Here is a 12908-nt window from a genome sequence, read left to right as displayed (position 1 = left end):
AAAGGGCCTGTGGAGGCTGTGGTCGATCCGTAAAGGGCCTGTGGAGGCTGTGGTCGATCCGTAAAGGGCCAGTGGAGGCTGTGGTCGATCCGTAAAGGGCCTGTGGAGGCTTGTGGAGGCTGTGGTCGATCCGTAAAGGGCCTGTGGAGGCTGTGGAGGCTGTGGTCGATCCGTAAAGGGCCTGTGGAGGCTGTGGAGGCTGTGTTCCATCCGTAAAGGGCCTGTGGAGGCTGTGGTCGATCCGTAAAGGGCCTGTGGAGGCTGTGGTCGATCCGTAAAAGGCCTGTGGAGGCTGTGGAAGCTGTGGTCAATCCGTAAAGGGCCTGTGGAGGCTGTGGTCGATCCGTAAAGGGCCTGTGGAGGCTGTGACGGCTGTGGTCGATACGTAAAGGGCCTGTGGAGGCTGTGGTCGATCCGTAAAGGGCCTGTGGAGGCTGTGGAGGCTGTGGTCGATCCATAAAGGGCCTGTGGAGGCTGTGGTTGATCCGTAAAGGGCCTGTGGAGGCTGTGGAGGCTGTGGTCGATCCGTAAAGGGCCTGTGGAGGCTGTGGTCGATCCGTAAAGGGCCTGTGGAGGCTGTGGTCGATCCATAAAGGGCCTGTGGAGGCTGTGGAGGCTGTGGTCGATCCGTAAAAGGCCTGTGGAGGCTGTGGTCGTTCCGTAAATGGCCTGTGGAGGCTGTGGTCGATCCGTAAAGCGCCTGTGGAGGCTGTGGAGGCTGTGGTCGAACCGTAAAGGGCCTGTGGAGACTGTGGTCGATCCGTAAAGGGCCTGTGGAGGCTGTGGACGATCCGTAAAGGGCCTGTGGAGGCTGTGGTCGATCCGTAAAGGGCCTGTGGAGGCTGTGGAGTCTGTGGTCGATCCGTAAAGGGCCTGTGGAGGCTGTGGAGGCTGTGGTCGATCCGTAAAGGGCCCGTGGAGGCTATGGAGGCTGTGGTCGATCCGTAAAAGGCCTGTGGAGGCTGTGGTCGATCCGTATAGGGCCTGTGGAGGCTTTGGTCGATCCGTAAAGGGCCTGTGGAGGTTGTGGAGGCTGTGATCGATCCGTGAAGGGCCTGTGGAGGCTGTGGAGGCTGTGGTCGATCCGTAAAGGGCCTGTGGAGGCTGTGGTTGATCCGTAAAGGGCCTGTGGAGGCTGTGGTCGATCCGTAAAGGGCCTGTGGAGGCTGTGGTCGATCCGTAAAGGGCCTGTGGAGGCTGTGGAGGCTATGGTCGGTCCGTAAAGGGCCTGTGGAGGATTTGTTCTATCCGTAAAGGGCCTATGGAGGCTGTGGTCTATCCGTAAAGGGCCTGTGGAGGCTGTGGAGGCTGTGGTCGATCCGTAAAGGGCCTGTGGAGGCTTTGGTCGATCCATAAAGGGCCTTTGGAGGCTGTGGTCGATCCGTAAAGGGCCTGTGGAGGCTGTGGAGGCTGTGGTCGATCCGTAAAAGGCCTGTGGAGGCTGTGGAGGCTGTGGTCAATCCGTAAAGGGCCTGTGGAGGCTGTGGTCGATCCGTAAAGGGCCTGTGGAGGCTGTGGTCGATCCGTAAAGGGCCAGTGGAGGCTGTGGTCGATCCGTAAAGGGCCTGTGGAGGCTTGTGGAGGCTGTGGTCGATCCGTAAAGGGCCTGTGGAGGCTGTGGAGGCTGTGGTCGATCCGTAAAGGGCCTGTGGAGGCTGTGGAGGCTGTGTTCCATCCGTAAAGGGCCTGTGGAGGCTGTGGTCGATCCGTAAAGGGCCTGTGGAGGCTGTGGTCGATCCGTAAAAGGCCTGTGGAGGCTGTGGAAGCTGTGGTCAATCCGTAAAGGGCCTGTGGAGGCTGTGGTCGATCCGTAAAGGGCCTGTGGAGGCTGTGACGGCTGTGGTCGATACGTAAAGGGCCTGTGGAGGCTGTGGTCGATCCGTAAAGGGCCTGTGGAGGCTGTGGAGGCTGTGGTCGATCCATAAAGGGCCTGTGGAGGCTGTGGTCGATCCGTAAAGGGCCTGTGGAGGCTGTGGAGGCTGTGGTCGATCCGTAAAAGGCCTGTGGAGGCTGTGGTCGTTCCGTAAATGGCCTGTGGAGGCTGTGGTCGATCCGTAAAGCGCCTGTGGAGGCTGTGGAGGCTGTGGTCGATCCTTAAAGGGCCTGTGGAGACTGTGGTCGATCCGTAAAGGGCCTGTGGAGGCTGTGGACGATCCGTAAAGGGCCTGTGGAGGCTGTGGTCGACCTGTAAAGGGCCTGTGGAGGCTGTGGTCGATCCGTAAAGGGCCTTTGGAGACTGTGGTTGATCCGTAAAGGGCCTGTGGAGACTGTGGTCGATTCGTAAAGGGCCCGTGGAGGCTTGTGGAGGCTGTGGTCGATCCGTAAAGGGCCTGTGGAGGCTGTGGAGGCTGTGGAGGATCCGTAAAGGGCCTGTGGAGGCTGTGGAGGCTGTGTTCCATCCGTAAAGGGCCTGTGGAGGCTGTGGTCGATCCGTAAAGGGCCTGTGGAGGCTGTGGTCGATACGTAAAGGGTCTGTGATCCTTTGTACGCATTGGGGGCCATCAAACACCGGAGCCCTATTCAACGAACGGAAGCGACGTGGGAGGAGGGACCATTAGTACGTGGAGCAAAACGGGGCATGATTTGTTGAAACAATTGTCAATCAAACTCTGCCTTCATTTACTCATTGTGACGGCACTGAGGTTACAAACTCTGTTTTAGATGAGACGACTTTGTAGTCGATTTTGACAATAGAATAAATGTTTCTGGCTCATATCGATGCCACATAGAATGTTTTCAAAAGGATTGGTTGCTTTTTAGGGGTTGTCGCTTAAACCATTTTGAATGAACGGCTAAATGTCGACATTTTACGCTGAGCCCCCTGGACAAACGTTGAATACTGAAGTCAAACCGTGAGATCTTGTTGAGGACACAGCACCGCAGACAGAGTGGGGTTACTTCCATCTCTCTCTCAGTCTCTCAGGAGTTACAGAGTGGTAGGCTGGACTGGAGATCACGAAGGGACACGGAAATAACCACTGTTTTACGCGACTTTTCCGTTCACTTGGAACGTTTATATATATACTTTTTAAAAAATGTAAAAAGGAATATGGAAGGAAAAAGCGGATACATCTTATTCACGCGCACCGCAGTGGTTTACGGTTTAATCCTCATCAACCCGGGTGAGTCAATACAGTGTCTCTGAAGCCTCAGGCGCCTCGCTTGTTCGGTGTCTGAGCCCACTGGCGTTGCCAAACTATTTATAGGCTTACCTACCTGGGAAAATAAACGTGAGAAAGCGAGTCTTTATATTCGGCACAAAAAAAAGCGTTACGCACAACTAAACTGTGCACAAACAGTATAGCATCATAGCCTACATGTTGTTAAACTGAGGACTTATGACTTTTGACTTTTTCAGACTTATCCAATATCCATTGACAATCAAAACTCGTAAAATGATTGTATTTTCAAGGATAGTCTGTTTTGAGTATTGTCTATAGATCTTAAAGCCTTATTTTCTGTAGGTGGCAGGTTTAGTTACTCTAAGCTGTTACTGATTATGTGAGACAATCTATCTTCCAGTTAGCTGACTGAGGTGATGTATATTGAATTAATGGTCCAAGGCCAATCATAACTAATAAAGCCTGATGACCTTCGAAAGCTGAGCAGAACACTTTACACTCAAATCTCTCTCTCTACCCCCACCCCTCTCTCTCTACCCCCACCTCTCTCTCTCAATCCCCCACCTCTCTCTCTCTACCCCCACCCCTCTCTCTCTACCCCCACCCCCTCTCTCTCTATCCCCCACCTCTCTCTCTATCCCCCACCTCTCTCTCTATCCCCCCACCTCTCTCTCTCTATCCCCCTCTCTCTCTCTCTATCCCCCAACCCCTCTCTCTCTCTACCCCCACTTCTCTCTCTCTATCCCCCACCTCTCTCTCTCTATCCCCCCACCTCTCTCTCTGTCCCCCACCTCTCTCTCTCTCTATCCCCCAACCCCTCTCTCTCTATCCCCCTCTCTCTCTGTCCCCCACCTCTCTCTCTCTGTCCCCCACCTCTCTCTCTCTATCCCCCACCTCTCTCTCTCTATCCCCCACCTCTCTCTCTCTACCCCCTCTCTCTCTATCCCCCCATCTCTCTCTCTCTATCCCCCAACCTCTCTCTCTCTATCCCCCACCTCTCTCTCTCTATCCCCCCACCTCTCTCTCTCTACCCCCCTCTCTATCCCCCCCATCTCTCTCTCTCTCTATCCCCCACCTCTCTCTCTATCCCCCCCCTCTCTCTCTCTATCCCCCCACCTCTCTCTCTCTATCCCCCCTCTCTCTCTATCCCCCAACCCCTCTCTCACTAGCCCCATCACTCTCTCTCTCTATCCCCCACCTCTCTCTCTCTATCCCCCACCTCTCTCTCTCTATCCCCCACCTCTCTCTCTCTGTCCCCCACCTCTCTCTCTGTCCCTCACCTCTCTCTCTCTATCCCCCAACCCCTCTCTCTCTCTGTCCCCCACCCCTCTCTCTCTATCCCCCACCTCTCTCTTTATCCCCCAAACTCTCTCTCTCTATCCCCACCTTTCGCTCTCTCTATCCCCCACCTTTCTCTCTCTATCCCCCACCTCTCACTCTCTATCCCCCCACCTCTCTCTCTCTGTCCCCCACCCCTCTCTCTCTCTATCCCCCACCTTTCTCTCTCTGTCCCCCCACCCCTCTCTCTCTCTATCCCCCACCTCTCTCTCTGACCCCCCACCTCTCTCTCTCTATCCCCTCCTCTCTCTCTCTATCCCCCACCTAATCTCTCTCTCTATCCCCCACCTAATCTCTCTCTCTGTCCCCCTCCTCTCTCTCTCTGTCCCCCCTCCTCTCTCTCTGTCCCCCTCCTCTCTCTCTGTCCCCCACCTCCCTCTCTCTACCCCCCCCACTTCTCTCTCTCTATCCCCCACCTAATCTCTCTCTCTGTTCCCCCTCTCTCTCTATCACCCCACCTCTCTCTATCCCCCACCTAATCTCTCTCTCTATCCCCCACCTCCCCCTCTCTACCCCCCCCCACTTCTCTCTCCCCTCTCCCCTCTCTCTACCCCCCACTTCTCTCTCTCTATCCCCCACCTAATCTCTCTCTCTGTCCCCCTCTCTCTCTATCACCCCACCTCTCTCTATCCCCCACCTAATCTCTCTCTCTATCCTCCACCTCCCCCTCTCTACCCCCCCCCACTTCTCTCTCTGGCCCCCCACCTAATCTCACCTAATTTGTGACTGATTATAGCTAGTGTGTGTCTGTGTGTGTTTGTGTGTGTGTGTGTATGTGGTGGGGGGGGGGGTTCTTTCTCAGTGTTAAGTGATGACTGGACTCATGCCCATGCAGAGGACAAGTTGTTCAACAGGCTGTTCATTGGCTATAACAAGTGGTCCCGCCCCGTACAAAACATCAGCGACGTTGTCATCGTCAAGTTTGGTCTGTCCATCGCACAGCTCATAGACGTGGTGAGACAAGTCGCACATTCATGTTTTCTACACTTAATCTATCACTCAATCAATCAAATCTCTATCCTTCACCCTCAGGATGAGAAGAACCAGATGATGACCACCAACGTGTGGCTGAAACAGGTCAGAACACTGTTATATTCTATTAGTGGCTGAAACAGGTTAAAACACTGTTATATTCTATTAGTGGCCGAAACAGGTTAAAACACTGTTATATTCTATTAGTGGCTGAAACAGGTTAGAACACTGTTATATTCTATTAGTGGCCGAAACAGGTTAAAACACTGTTATATTCTATTAGTGGCTGAAACAGGTTAGAACACTGTTATATTCTATTAGTGGCCGAAACAGGTTAAAACACTGTTCTATTCTATTAGTGGCTGAAACAGGTTAAAACACTGTTCTATTCTCTTCGTGGCTGAAACAGGTTAAAACACTGTTCTATTATATTAGTGGCTGAAACAGGTTAGAACACTGTTCTATTCTATTAGTGGCTGAAACAGGTTAAAACACTGTTCTATTATATTAGTGGCTGAAACAGGTTAGAACACTGTTCTATTCTATTAGTGGCTGAAACAGGTCAGAACAATGTTCTATTATATTAGTGGCTGAAACAGTTTAAAACACTGTTCTATTCTATTAGTGGCTGAAACAGGTCAGAACAATGTTCTATTCTATTATTGGCTGAAACAGGTTAGAACACTGTTCTATTATATTAGTGGCTGAAACAGGTTAGAACACTGTTCTATTCTCTTATTGGCTGAAACAGGTTAGAACACTGTTCTATTCTATTAGTGGCTGAAACAGGTTAGAACACTGTTCTATTCTATTAGTGGCTGAAACAGGTTAGAACACTGTTCTATTCTCTTATTGGCTGAAACAGGTTAGAACACTGTTATATTCTATTAGTGGCTGAAACAGGTTAAAACACTGTTCTATTCTCTTATCGGCTGAAACAGGTTAGAACACTGTTCTATTATATTAGTGGCTGAAACAGGTTAAAACACTGTTCTATTCTATTAGTGGCTGAAACAGGTTAAAACACTGTTCTATTATATTAGTGGCTGAAACAGGTTAGAACACTGTTCTATTCTCTTATTGGCTGAAACAGGTTAGAACACTGTTCTATTATATTAGTGTCTGAAACAGGTTAGAACACTGTTCTATTCTCTTATTGGCTGAAACAGGAAATAATAGTCGTCCATTCTATTTTCTTATTGTCTCTACTTTCCTCGATGTCTATGGCCTTATTTACACAGGCAGCCCAATCTTTGGCAAAAGAGCTAATCTGATTGGTCAAAAGATGCAGTTAGGTGAAAAAATATTAGAAATTGGCTAGCTGTGTAAATGCAGCCTATAATATTCAGATCAGATGGAGAAATCTCCTGAGATGATGCAGACTTTTAACTGTTCTGGTTTGTCCTGTGGTTAACCCCTCCAGGAGTGGAGTGACTTTAATCGTATCGTGTGTGTGTGTGTGTGTGTGTGTGTGGGAGTGTGTGTGTGTGTGTGTGTGTGTGTGTGTGTGTGTGTGTGTGTGTGTGTGTGTGTGTGTGCGTGTGTGTGTGTGTGTGTGTGTGGAGTGACTTTAATCGTATCGTGTGTGTGTGTGTGTTTTGTGTGTAGGAGTGGAGTGACATTAATCGTATCGTGTGTGTGTGTGTGTGTGTGTGCGTGTGTGTGTGTGCGTGTGTGTGCGTGTGTGTGCGCGTGTGTGTGTGTGTGTGTGTGTGTGTGTGTGTGTGTGTGTGTGTGTGTGTGTAGGAGTGGAGTGACATTAATCGTATCGTGTGTGTGTGTGTGTGTGTGTGTGTGTAGGAGTGGAGTGACTATAAACTGCGGTGGCGTCCATCTGACTACGACAATGTAACGTCCATTAGAGTTCCTTCTGAACTGATCTGGGTACCTGACATCGTCCTCTATAACAAGTAAGTCTAACACACACACACACACACACACACACGATGACTTGAAGTGATCAATTAGTTGTGTAGGAGGAAGCAGTAATCTGTGGTTCTATAGTTGTGTAGGAGGAGGCAATAATCTGTGGTTCTATAGTTGTGTAGGAGGAGGCAGTAATCTGTGGTTCTATAGTTGTGTAGGAGGAGGCAGTAATCTGTGGTTCTATAGTTGTGTAGGAGGAGGCAGTAATCTGTGGTTCTATAGTTGTGTAGGAGGAGGCAGTAATCTGTGGTTCTATAGCTGTGTAGGAGGAAGCAGTAATCTGTGGTTCTATAGTTGTGTAGGAGGCAGTAATCTGTGGTTCTATAGTTGTGTAGGAGGAGGCAGTAATCTGTGGTTCTATAGTTGTGTAGGAGGAGGCAGTAATCTGTGGTTCTATAGTTGTGTAGGAGGAGACAGTAATCTGTGGTTCTATAGTTGTGTAGGAGGAGGCAGTAATCTGTGGTTCTATAGTTGTGTAGGAGGAGGCAGTAATCTGTGGTTCTATAGTTGTGTAGGAGGAGGCAGTAATCTGTGGTTCTATAGTTGTGTAGGAGGAGACAGTAATCTGTGGTTCTATAGTTGTGTAGGAGGAGGCAGTAATCTGTGGTTCTATAGTTGTGTAGGAGGAGGCAGTAATCTGTGGTTCTATAGTTGTGTAGGAGGAGGCAGTAATCTGTGGTTCTATAGTTGTGTAGGAGGAGGCAGTAATCTGTGGTTCTATAGTTGTGGTTCTATAGTTGTGTAGGAGGAAGCAGTAATCTGTGGTTCTATAGTTGTGTAGGAGGAGGCAGTAATCTGTGGTTCTATAGTTGTGTAGGAGGCAGTAATCTGTGGTTCTATAGTTGTGTAGGAGGAGGCAGTAATCTGTGGTTCTATAGTTGTGTAGGAGGAGGCAGTAATCTGTGGTTCTATAGTTGTGTAGGAGGAGACAGTAATCTGTGGTTCTATAGTTGTGTAGGAGGAGGCAGTAATCTGTGGTTCTATAGTTGTGTAGGAGGAGGCAGTAATCTGTGGTTCTATAGTTGTGTAGGAGGAGGCAGTAATCTGTGGTTCTATAGTTGTGGTTCTATAGTTGTGTAGGAGGAAGCAGTAATCTGTGGTTCTATAGTTGTGTAGGAGGAGGCAGTAATCTGTGGTTCTATAGTTGTGTAGGAGGCAGTAATCTGTGGTTCTATAGTTGTGTAGGAGGAGGCAGTAATCTGTGGTTCTATAGTTGTGTAGGAGGAGGCAGTAATCTGTGGTTCTATAGTTGTAGTTCCATAAACATAATCAATCAATATAATGTATTTATTCGTAAAATCCTTTTTACATCAGTAGATGTAGTGCTTTTACAGAAACCCAGCCCAAAACAGGTCAGTACCTCAGGTGTAAATGTTGGTTTTTCATAGCCGAGCATTCAGAGTTCGAGACAGCAGTTGTGGGAGAGGGAAAGAGAGGAAGGAGAGAGGGAGAGAGAGGGGGGAGAGAGAGAGAGGTAAGGGGAGAGGGAAAGAGAGGTAAGGAGAGAGGGAGAGAGAGGGAACGAGAGGTAAGGAGAGAAGGAGAAAGAGAGGTAAGGAGAGAGGGAGAGAGAGAGAGGGAAAGAGAGGTAAGGAGAGAGGGAGACGAAAGCGGCAGGTCCGGGACAAGGTAACATGTCTGGTGAACAGGTCAGGGTTCCATAGCCGCAGGCAGAACAGCTAAAACTGGAGCAGCAGCACGACCAGGTGGACTGTAAGTAATCATCAGGTAGTCCTACAGGGAGCACACTGAAATTCATAGTTCTTGCTAAATAGTAGTTGTGGTTCTATAAAACAGTCATATTTTGTTCTATAGTGGTGGTTCTATAAAACAGTAATCTGTGGTTCTGTAGTTGTGGTTCGATAAACAGTAACCTGTGATTTTATAGTTGTGGTTCTATAAAACAGTGATATGTTGTTCTATTGTTGTGGTTCTATAAACGGTGATCTGTGGTTCTCTAGTTGCGGTTCTATAAACAGTAATCTCTGGTTCTCTAGTTGTGGTTCTATAAACAGTAATCTGTGGTTCTCTAGTTCTGGTTCTATAAACAGTAATCTCTGGTTCTCTAGTTGTGGTTCTATAAACGGTAATCTGTGGTTCTCTAGTTCTGGTTCTATAAACAGTAATCTGTGGTTCTCTAGTTGTGGTTCTATAAACAGTAATCTCTGGTTCTCTAATTGTGGTTCTATAAACAGTAATCTGTGGTTCTCTAGTTGCGGTTCTATAAACAGTACCTGACTTTCTCACCACCAGTTGTAAAGACAAGGCTGTCTTGCATCAGACAGTCGTGTCCCCCGGCAGAGGAACACATCACACAGAATTCATCATCAACATTCACATATCGTTCTAACACTCCTGAATAAAGGAGCATCGCTTAGGGTTCCTTTACTCACGTTTCTAGCATAATGAACCAGCATGCCTTTCCCTTGTTTTGGACTTTAGATTCTATTGTTTTAGAATAAGACAGGAAGTGGAAGTAGTTGTGCACATCACTCCCTGGTCTAAAGAGTCTTCCTCCCCCTCTTTCTATCTTCTTCTCTCTCTGTCTCTCTGTCTTTCTCGTTCCCCCTCTCTCCCTCTCTCTTTCTTTCTTTCTCTCTCCCTCCATCCCTCCCTCTTTCTCTCCATCCCTCTCTCTCGCTAACTTTCCCTCCCTCCCTCCCTCCCTCCCTCCCTCCCTCCCTCTCGCTCTCTCCCTCCATCTCCCTCCCCCTCCCTCTCGCTCTCTCCCTCCATCCCTCCCTCTTTCTCTCCACCCCTCTCTCTCGCTAACTTTCCCTCCCTCCCTCTCCCTCCCTCTCTTTCTCTCCCTCACTCTCTTTTTCTCCCTCCCTCCCTCCCCAGTGCGGATGGTGAGTTTTCAGTGACCCATATGACCAAGGCTCATCTGTTCCATAGTGGTCATGTGCGCTGGGTTCCCCCGGCCATCTATAAGTCCTCCTGCTCTATAGACGTCACCTTCTTCCCCTTCGATCAGCAGAATTGTAAAATGAAGTTTGGCTCCTGGACCTACGACAGAGCTAAGATAGATCTAGAGCCTATAGGGGATACTGTGGATCTGAAGGTAGGTGTTGCGCACACACACACACACACACACAGATACACACACACACACACCCCTAGCCCCTGCTGTGTCTCTGTTTCTGCTCCAGGACTACTGGGAGAGTGGTGAATGGGCTATAGTGAACGCAGTGGGAACCTACAACACTAAGAAGTATGACTGTTGCCATGAGATCTACCCTGACATAACCTACTATTTCATGATCAGACGCCTGCCTCTATTCTACACTGTCAACCTCATTATCCCTTGTCTCCTCATCTCCTGTCTCACCGTCCTGGTGTTCTATCTGCCTTCTGATTGTGGAGAGAAGATCACCCTGTGTATCTCCGTTTTACTTTCTCTCACCGTCTTCCTGCTGCTCATCACCGAGATCATCCCCTCCACCTCCCTGGTGATTCCTCTCATCGGGGAATATCTCCTTTTCACCATGATCTTTGTCACTCTGTCTATTGTCATAACGGTGTTTGTGCTGAACGTCCATCATCGTTCCTCTGCTACTCACACCATGCCTCGCTGGGTTCGGACACTGTTCCTGTCTGTCATTCCCCGCTGGCTCTGCATGAAACGACCCCCACCTGATCTCAGGAGGAGGGGCTTAGTCGGCAAACTCCACCCCTTCGGAACCTTCAGAACGCCTGGCCCCTCCCGCTCTTCGTCGCATTCCACAGCTCACACCTGGCTCATGCGGGAGTCCGATGTTGATCTCCATGGTAACGAGGACGAGGATGTGATTCGCCGTGGTTACTTGGATACGGACATGGACGCGGGGTTAGGGGTGGGGCTGAGGCTTCCCCCATCCTTCTCCTTTCCCCCTCCCTCTCCCCGCCTGCCCGTCTACACCCCCCTCATCCCTAAGACTCACACCACCCAGCGGCCCCCCAATCTGAGTCTGACCCCCGACTGGGATTACAATCCCCCAGGTCCTGATGTTGGTATGGCCCCAGCTCCAGCCCTGTCTCCTGCAGTGTTACGAGCCCTGGAGGGGGTGATGTACATCGCTGAACACCTCAGAGCCGAGGACCAAGACTTCTCTGTGAGACCCCTACTGCACCACACAGGGAACTACAACCCCCTACTGCACCACACAGGGAACTACAACTCCCTATTGCACCATACAGTGAACTACAACTCCCTACTACACCACACAGAGCACTACCACCCCCTACTGTACCACACAGAGAACTACAACCCCCTACTGTACCACAGAGAACTACAACTCCCTACTGTACCACACAGAGCACTACCGCTCCCTACTATACCACATAGAGAACTACAACCCCCTACTTTACCACACAATAACTACAACTCCCTACTGCACCACACAGCGAACTACAACTCCCTACTGTACCACACAGAGAACTACAACTACCCAATGTACCACACGAACTACAACTCCCTGCTGTACCACACATAGAACTACAACTCCCTACTGCACCACACATAGAACTACAACTCCCTACTGTACCACACAGAGAACTACAACTACCCAATGTACCACACACAAACTACAACCCCCTACTGTATTACACAGAGAACTGCAACTCCCTACTGTACCACACAGAGAACTACAACTCCCTACTGTACAACACAGAGAACTACAACTCCCTACTGTACCACACAGCGAACTACAACTACCTACTGACCAACAACACACGATTTAGGGGAGATGGAAAGCGAGGGGAGAGAACTGAGTAGAATCTGTCTCTGGATGTGCATTTTGTGGTCTTTTTACAATGTTAATTAACCTGTGTGTGGTTTGTGTGTGTCAAGGTGAAGGAGGACTGGAAGTACGTTGCCATGGTGATAGATCGTATCTTCCTTTGGATGTTCATCATCGTGTGTCTCCTGGGAACCATCGGATTGTTCTTACCACCCTGGCTGGCCGGCATGATCTAGAACCCTGTGTGTGTGTGTGTAATAATATGAATTATTATTATTATTATTTGGTGGGTGCTTATATTTGTCCTATTTCACACATGTACAAGTGTGTGTGTGTGTACCTTTAGGGCTCGTCCTTCTGCTATGGCTCTCTCCGGAATGATCCAGAAGAGTTCTAAGAACTGTTCCTTACTCCAGGCATTCTAGAACTTTATCCTTCTCCTTTCTACAATATAGTGTCAACGTTAACGATGTTGAGGACCTGGACCCAGGACTCTCCAGCCAAGTCACAACTTCAAGAAGCATCCTACCTGCTCACCCCCCCTGTCCCCTTGTCCCCCTCCCACCCCCTGCCCCCCCCCCACACACCTTAAAAATGATAAAGATTGACCTATTTAACAACTAAGACTTATTGGTGAATAAAAATAAAACATCTGTCTTTGTATGGACATTAAATATTCAATGTATTGATAGGTCTGCCGATGAATAGAGGGATTGGGGGGTAGAGGGATTGGGGGAGTAGAGGATGGGGGAGTAGAGGATGGGGGGGTAGAGGGATTGGGGGAGTAGAGGGATGGGGGGGGAGTAGAGGGATGGGGGGTAGAGGGATT

General features: G+C 49.4%; 1 protein-coding gene across 4 annotated transcripts; it reads left to right on the top strand.

The window, feature by feature from the left end:
• Positions 1 to 2931: 2931 nt before the first annotated feature.
• Positions 2932 to 12642, top strand: LOC115120331 (neuronal acetylcholine receptor subunit alpha-2-like). Of its 4 annotated transcripts, XM_029649251.2 has the most exons (7): positions 2932 to 3122; positions 5263 to 5414; positions 5493 to 5537; positions 7233 to 7342; positions 10203 to 10422; positions 10511 to 11452; positions 12190 to 12642. In XM_029649251.2, exons 1-7 carry the CDS (start codon positions 3050 to 3052, stop codon positions 12313 to 12315), a joined length of 1668 nt encoding a protein of 555 aa, XP_029505111.1. In that variant the 5' UTR covers positions 2932 to 3049; the 3' UTR covers positions 12316 to 12642. The 4 variants fall into 4 exon arrangements, with proteins under 4 accessions (XP_029505111.1, XP_029505109.1, XP_029505108.1 ...); XM_029649249.2 differs by having other exon boundaries at positions 5263 to 5537; XM_029649248.2 differs by having other exon boundaries at positions 10511 to 12278.
• Positions 12643 to 12908: the final 266 nt, after the last annotated feature.

The sequence above is a fragment of the Oncorhynchus nerka genome, linkage group LG18 (assembly GCF_034236695.1).
Source record: "Oncorhynchus nerka isolate Pitt River linkage group LG18, Oner_Uvic_2.0, whole genome shotgun sequence".
Taxonomy (NCBI): Eukaryota; Metazoa; Chordata; class Actinopteri; order Salmoniformes; family Salmonidae; genus Oncorhynchus; species Oncorhynchus nerka.
The sequence above is the reverse complement of the archived record's forward strand: the minus strand, read 5'-3'. Positions and strand labels throughout refer to the sequence as shown.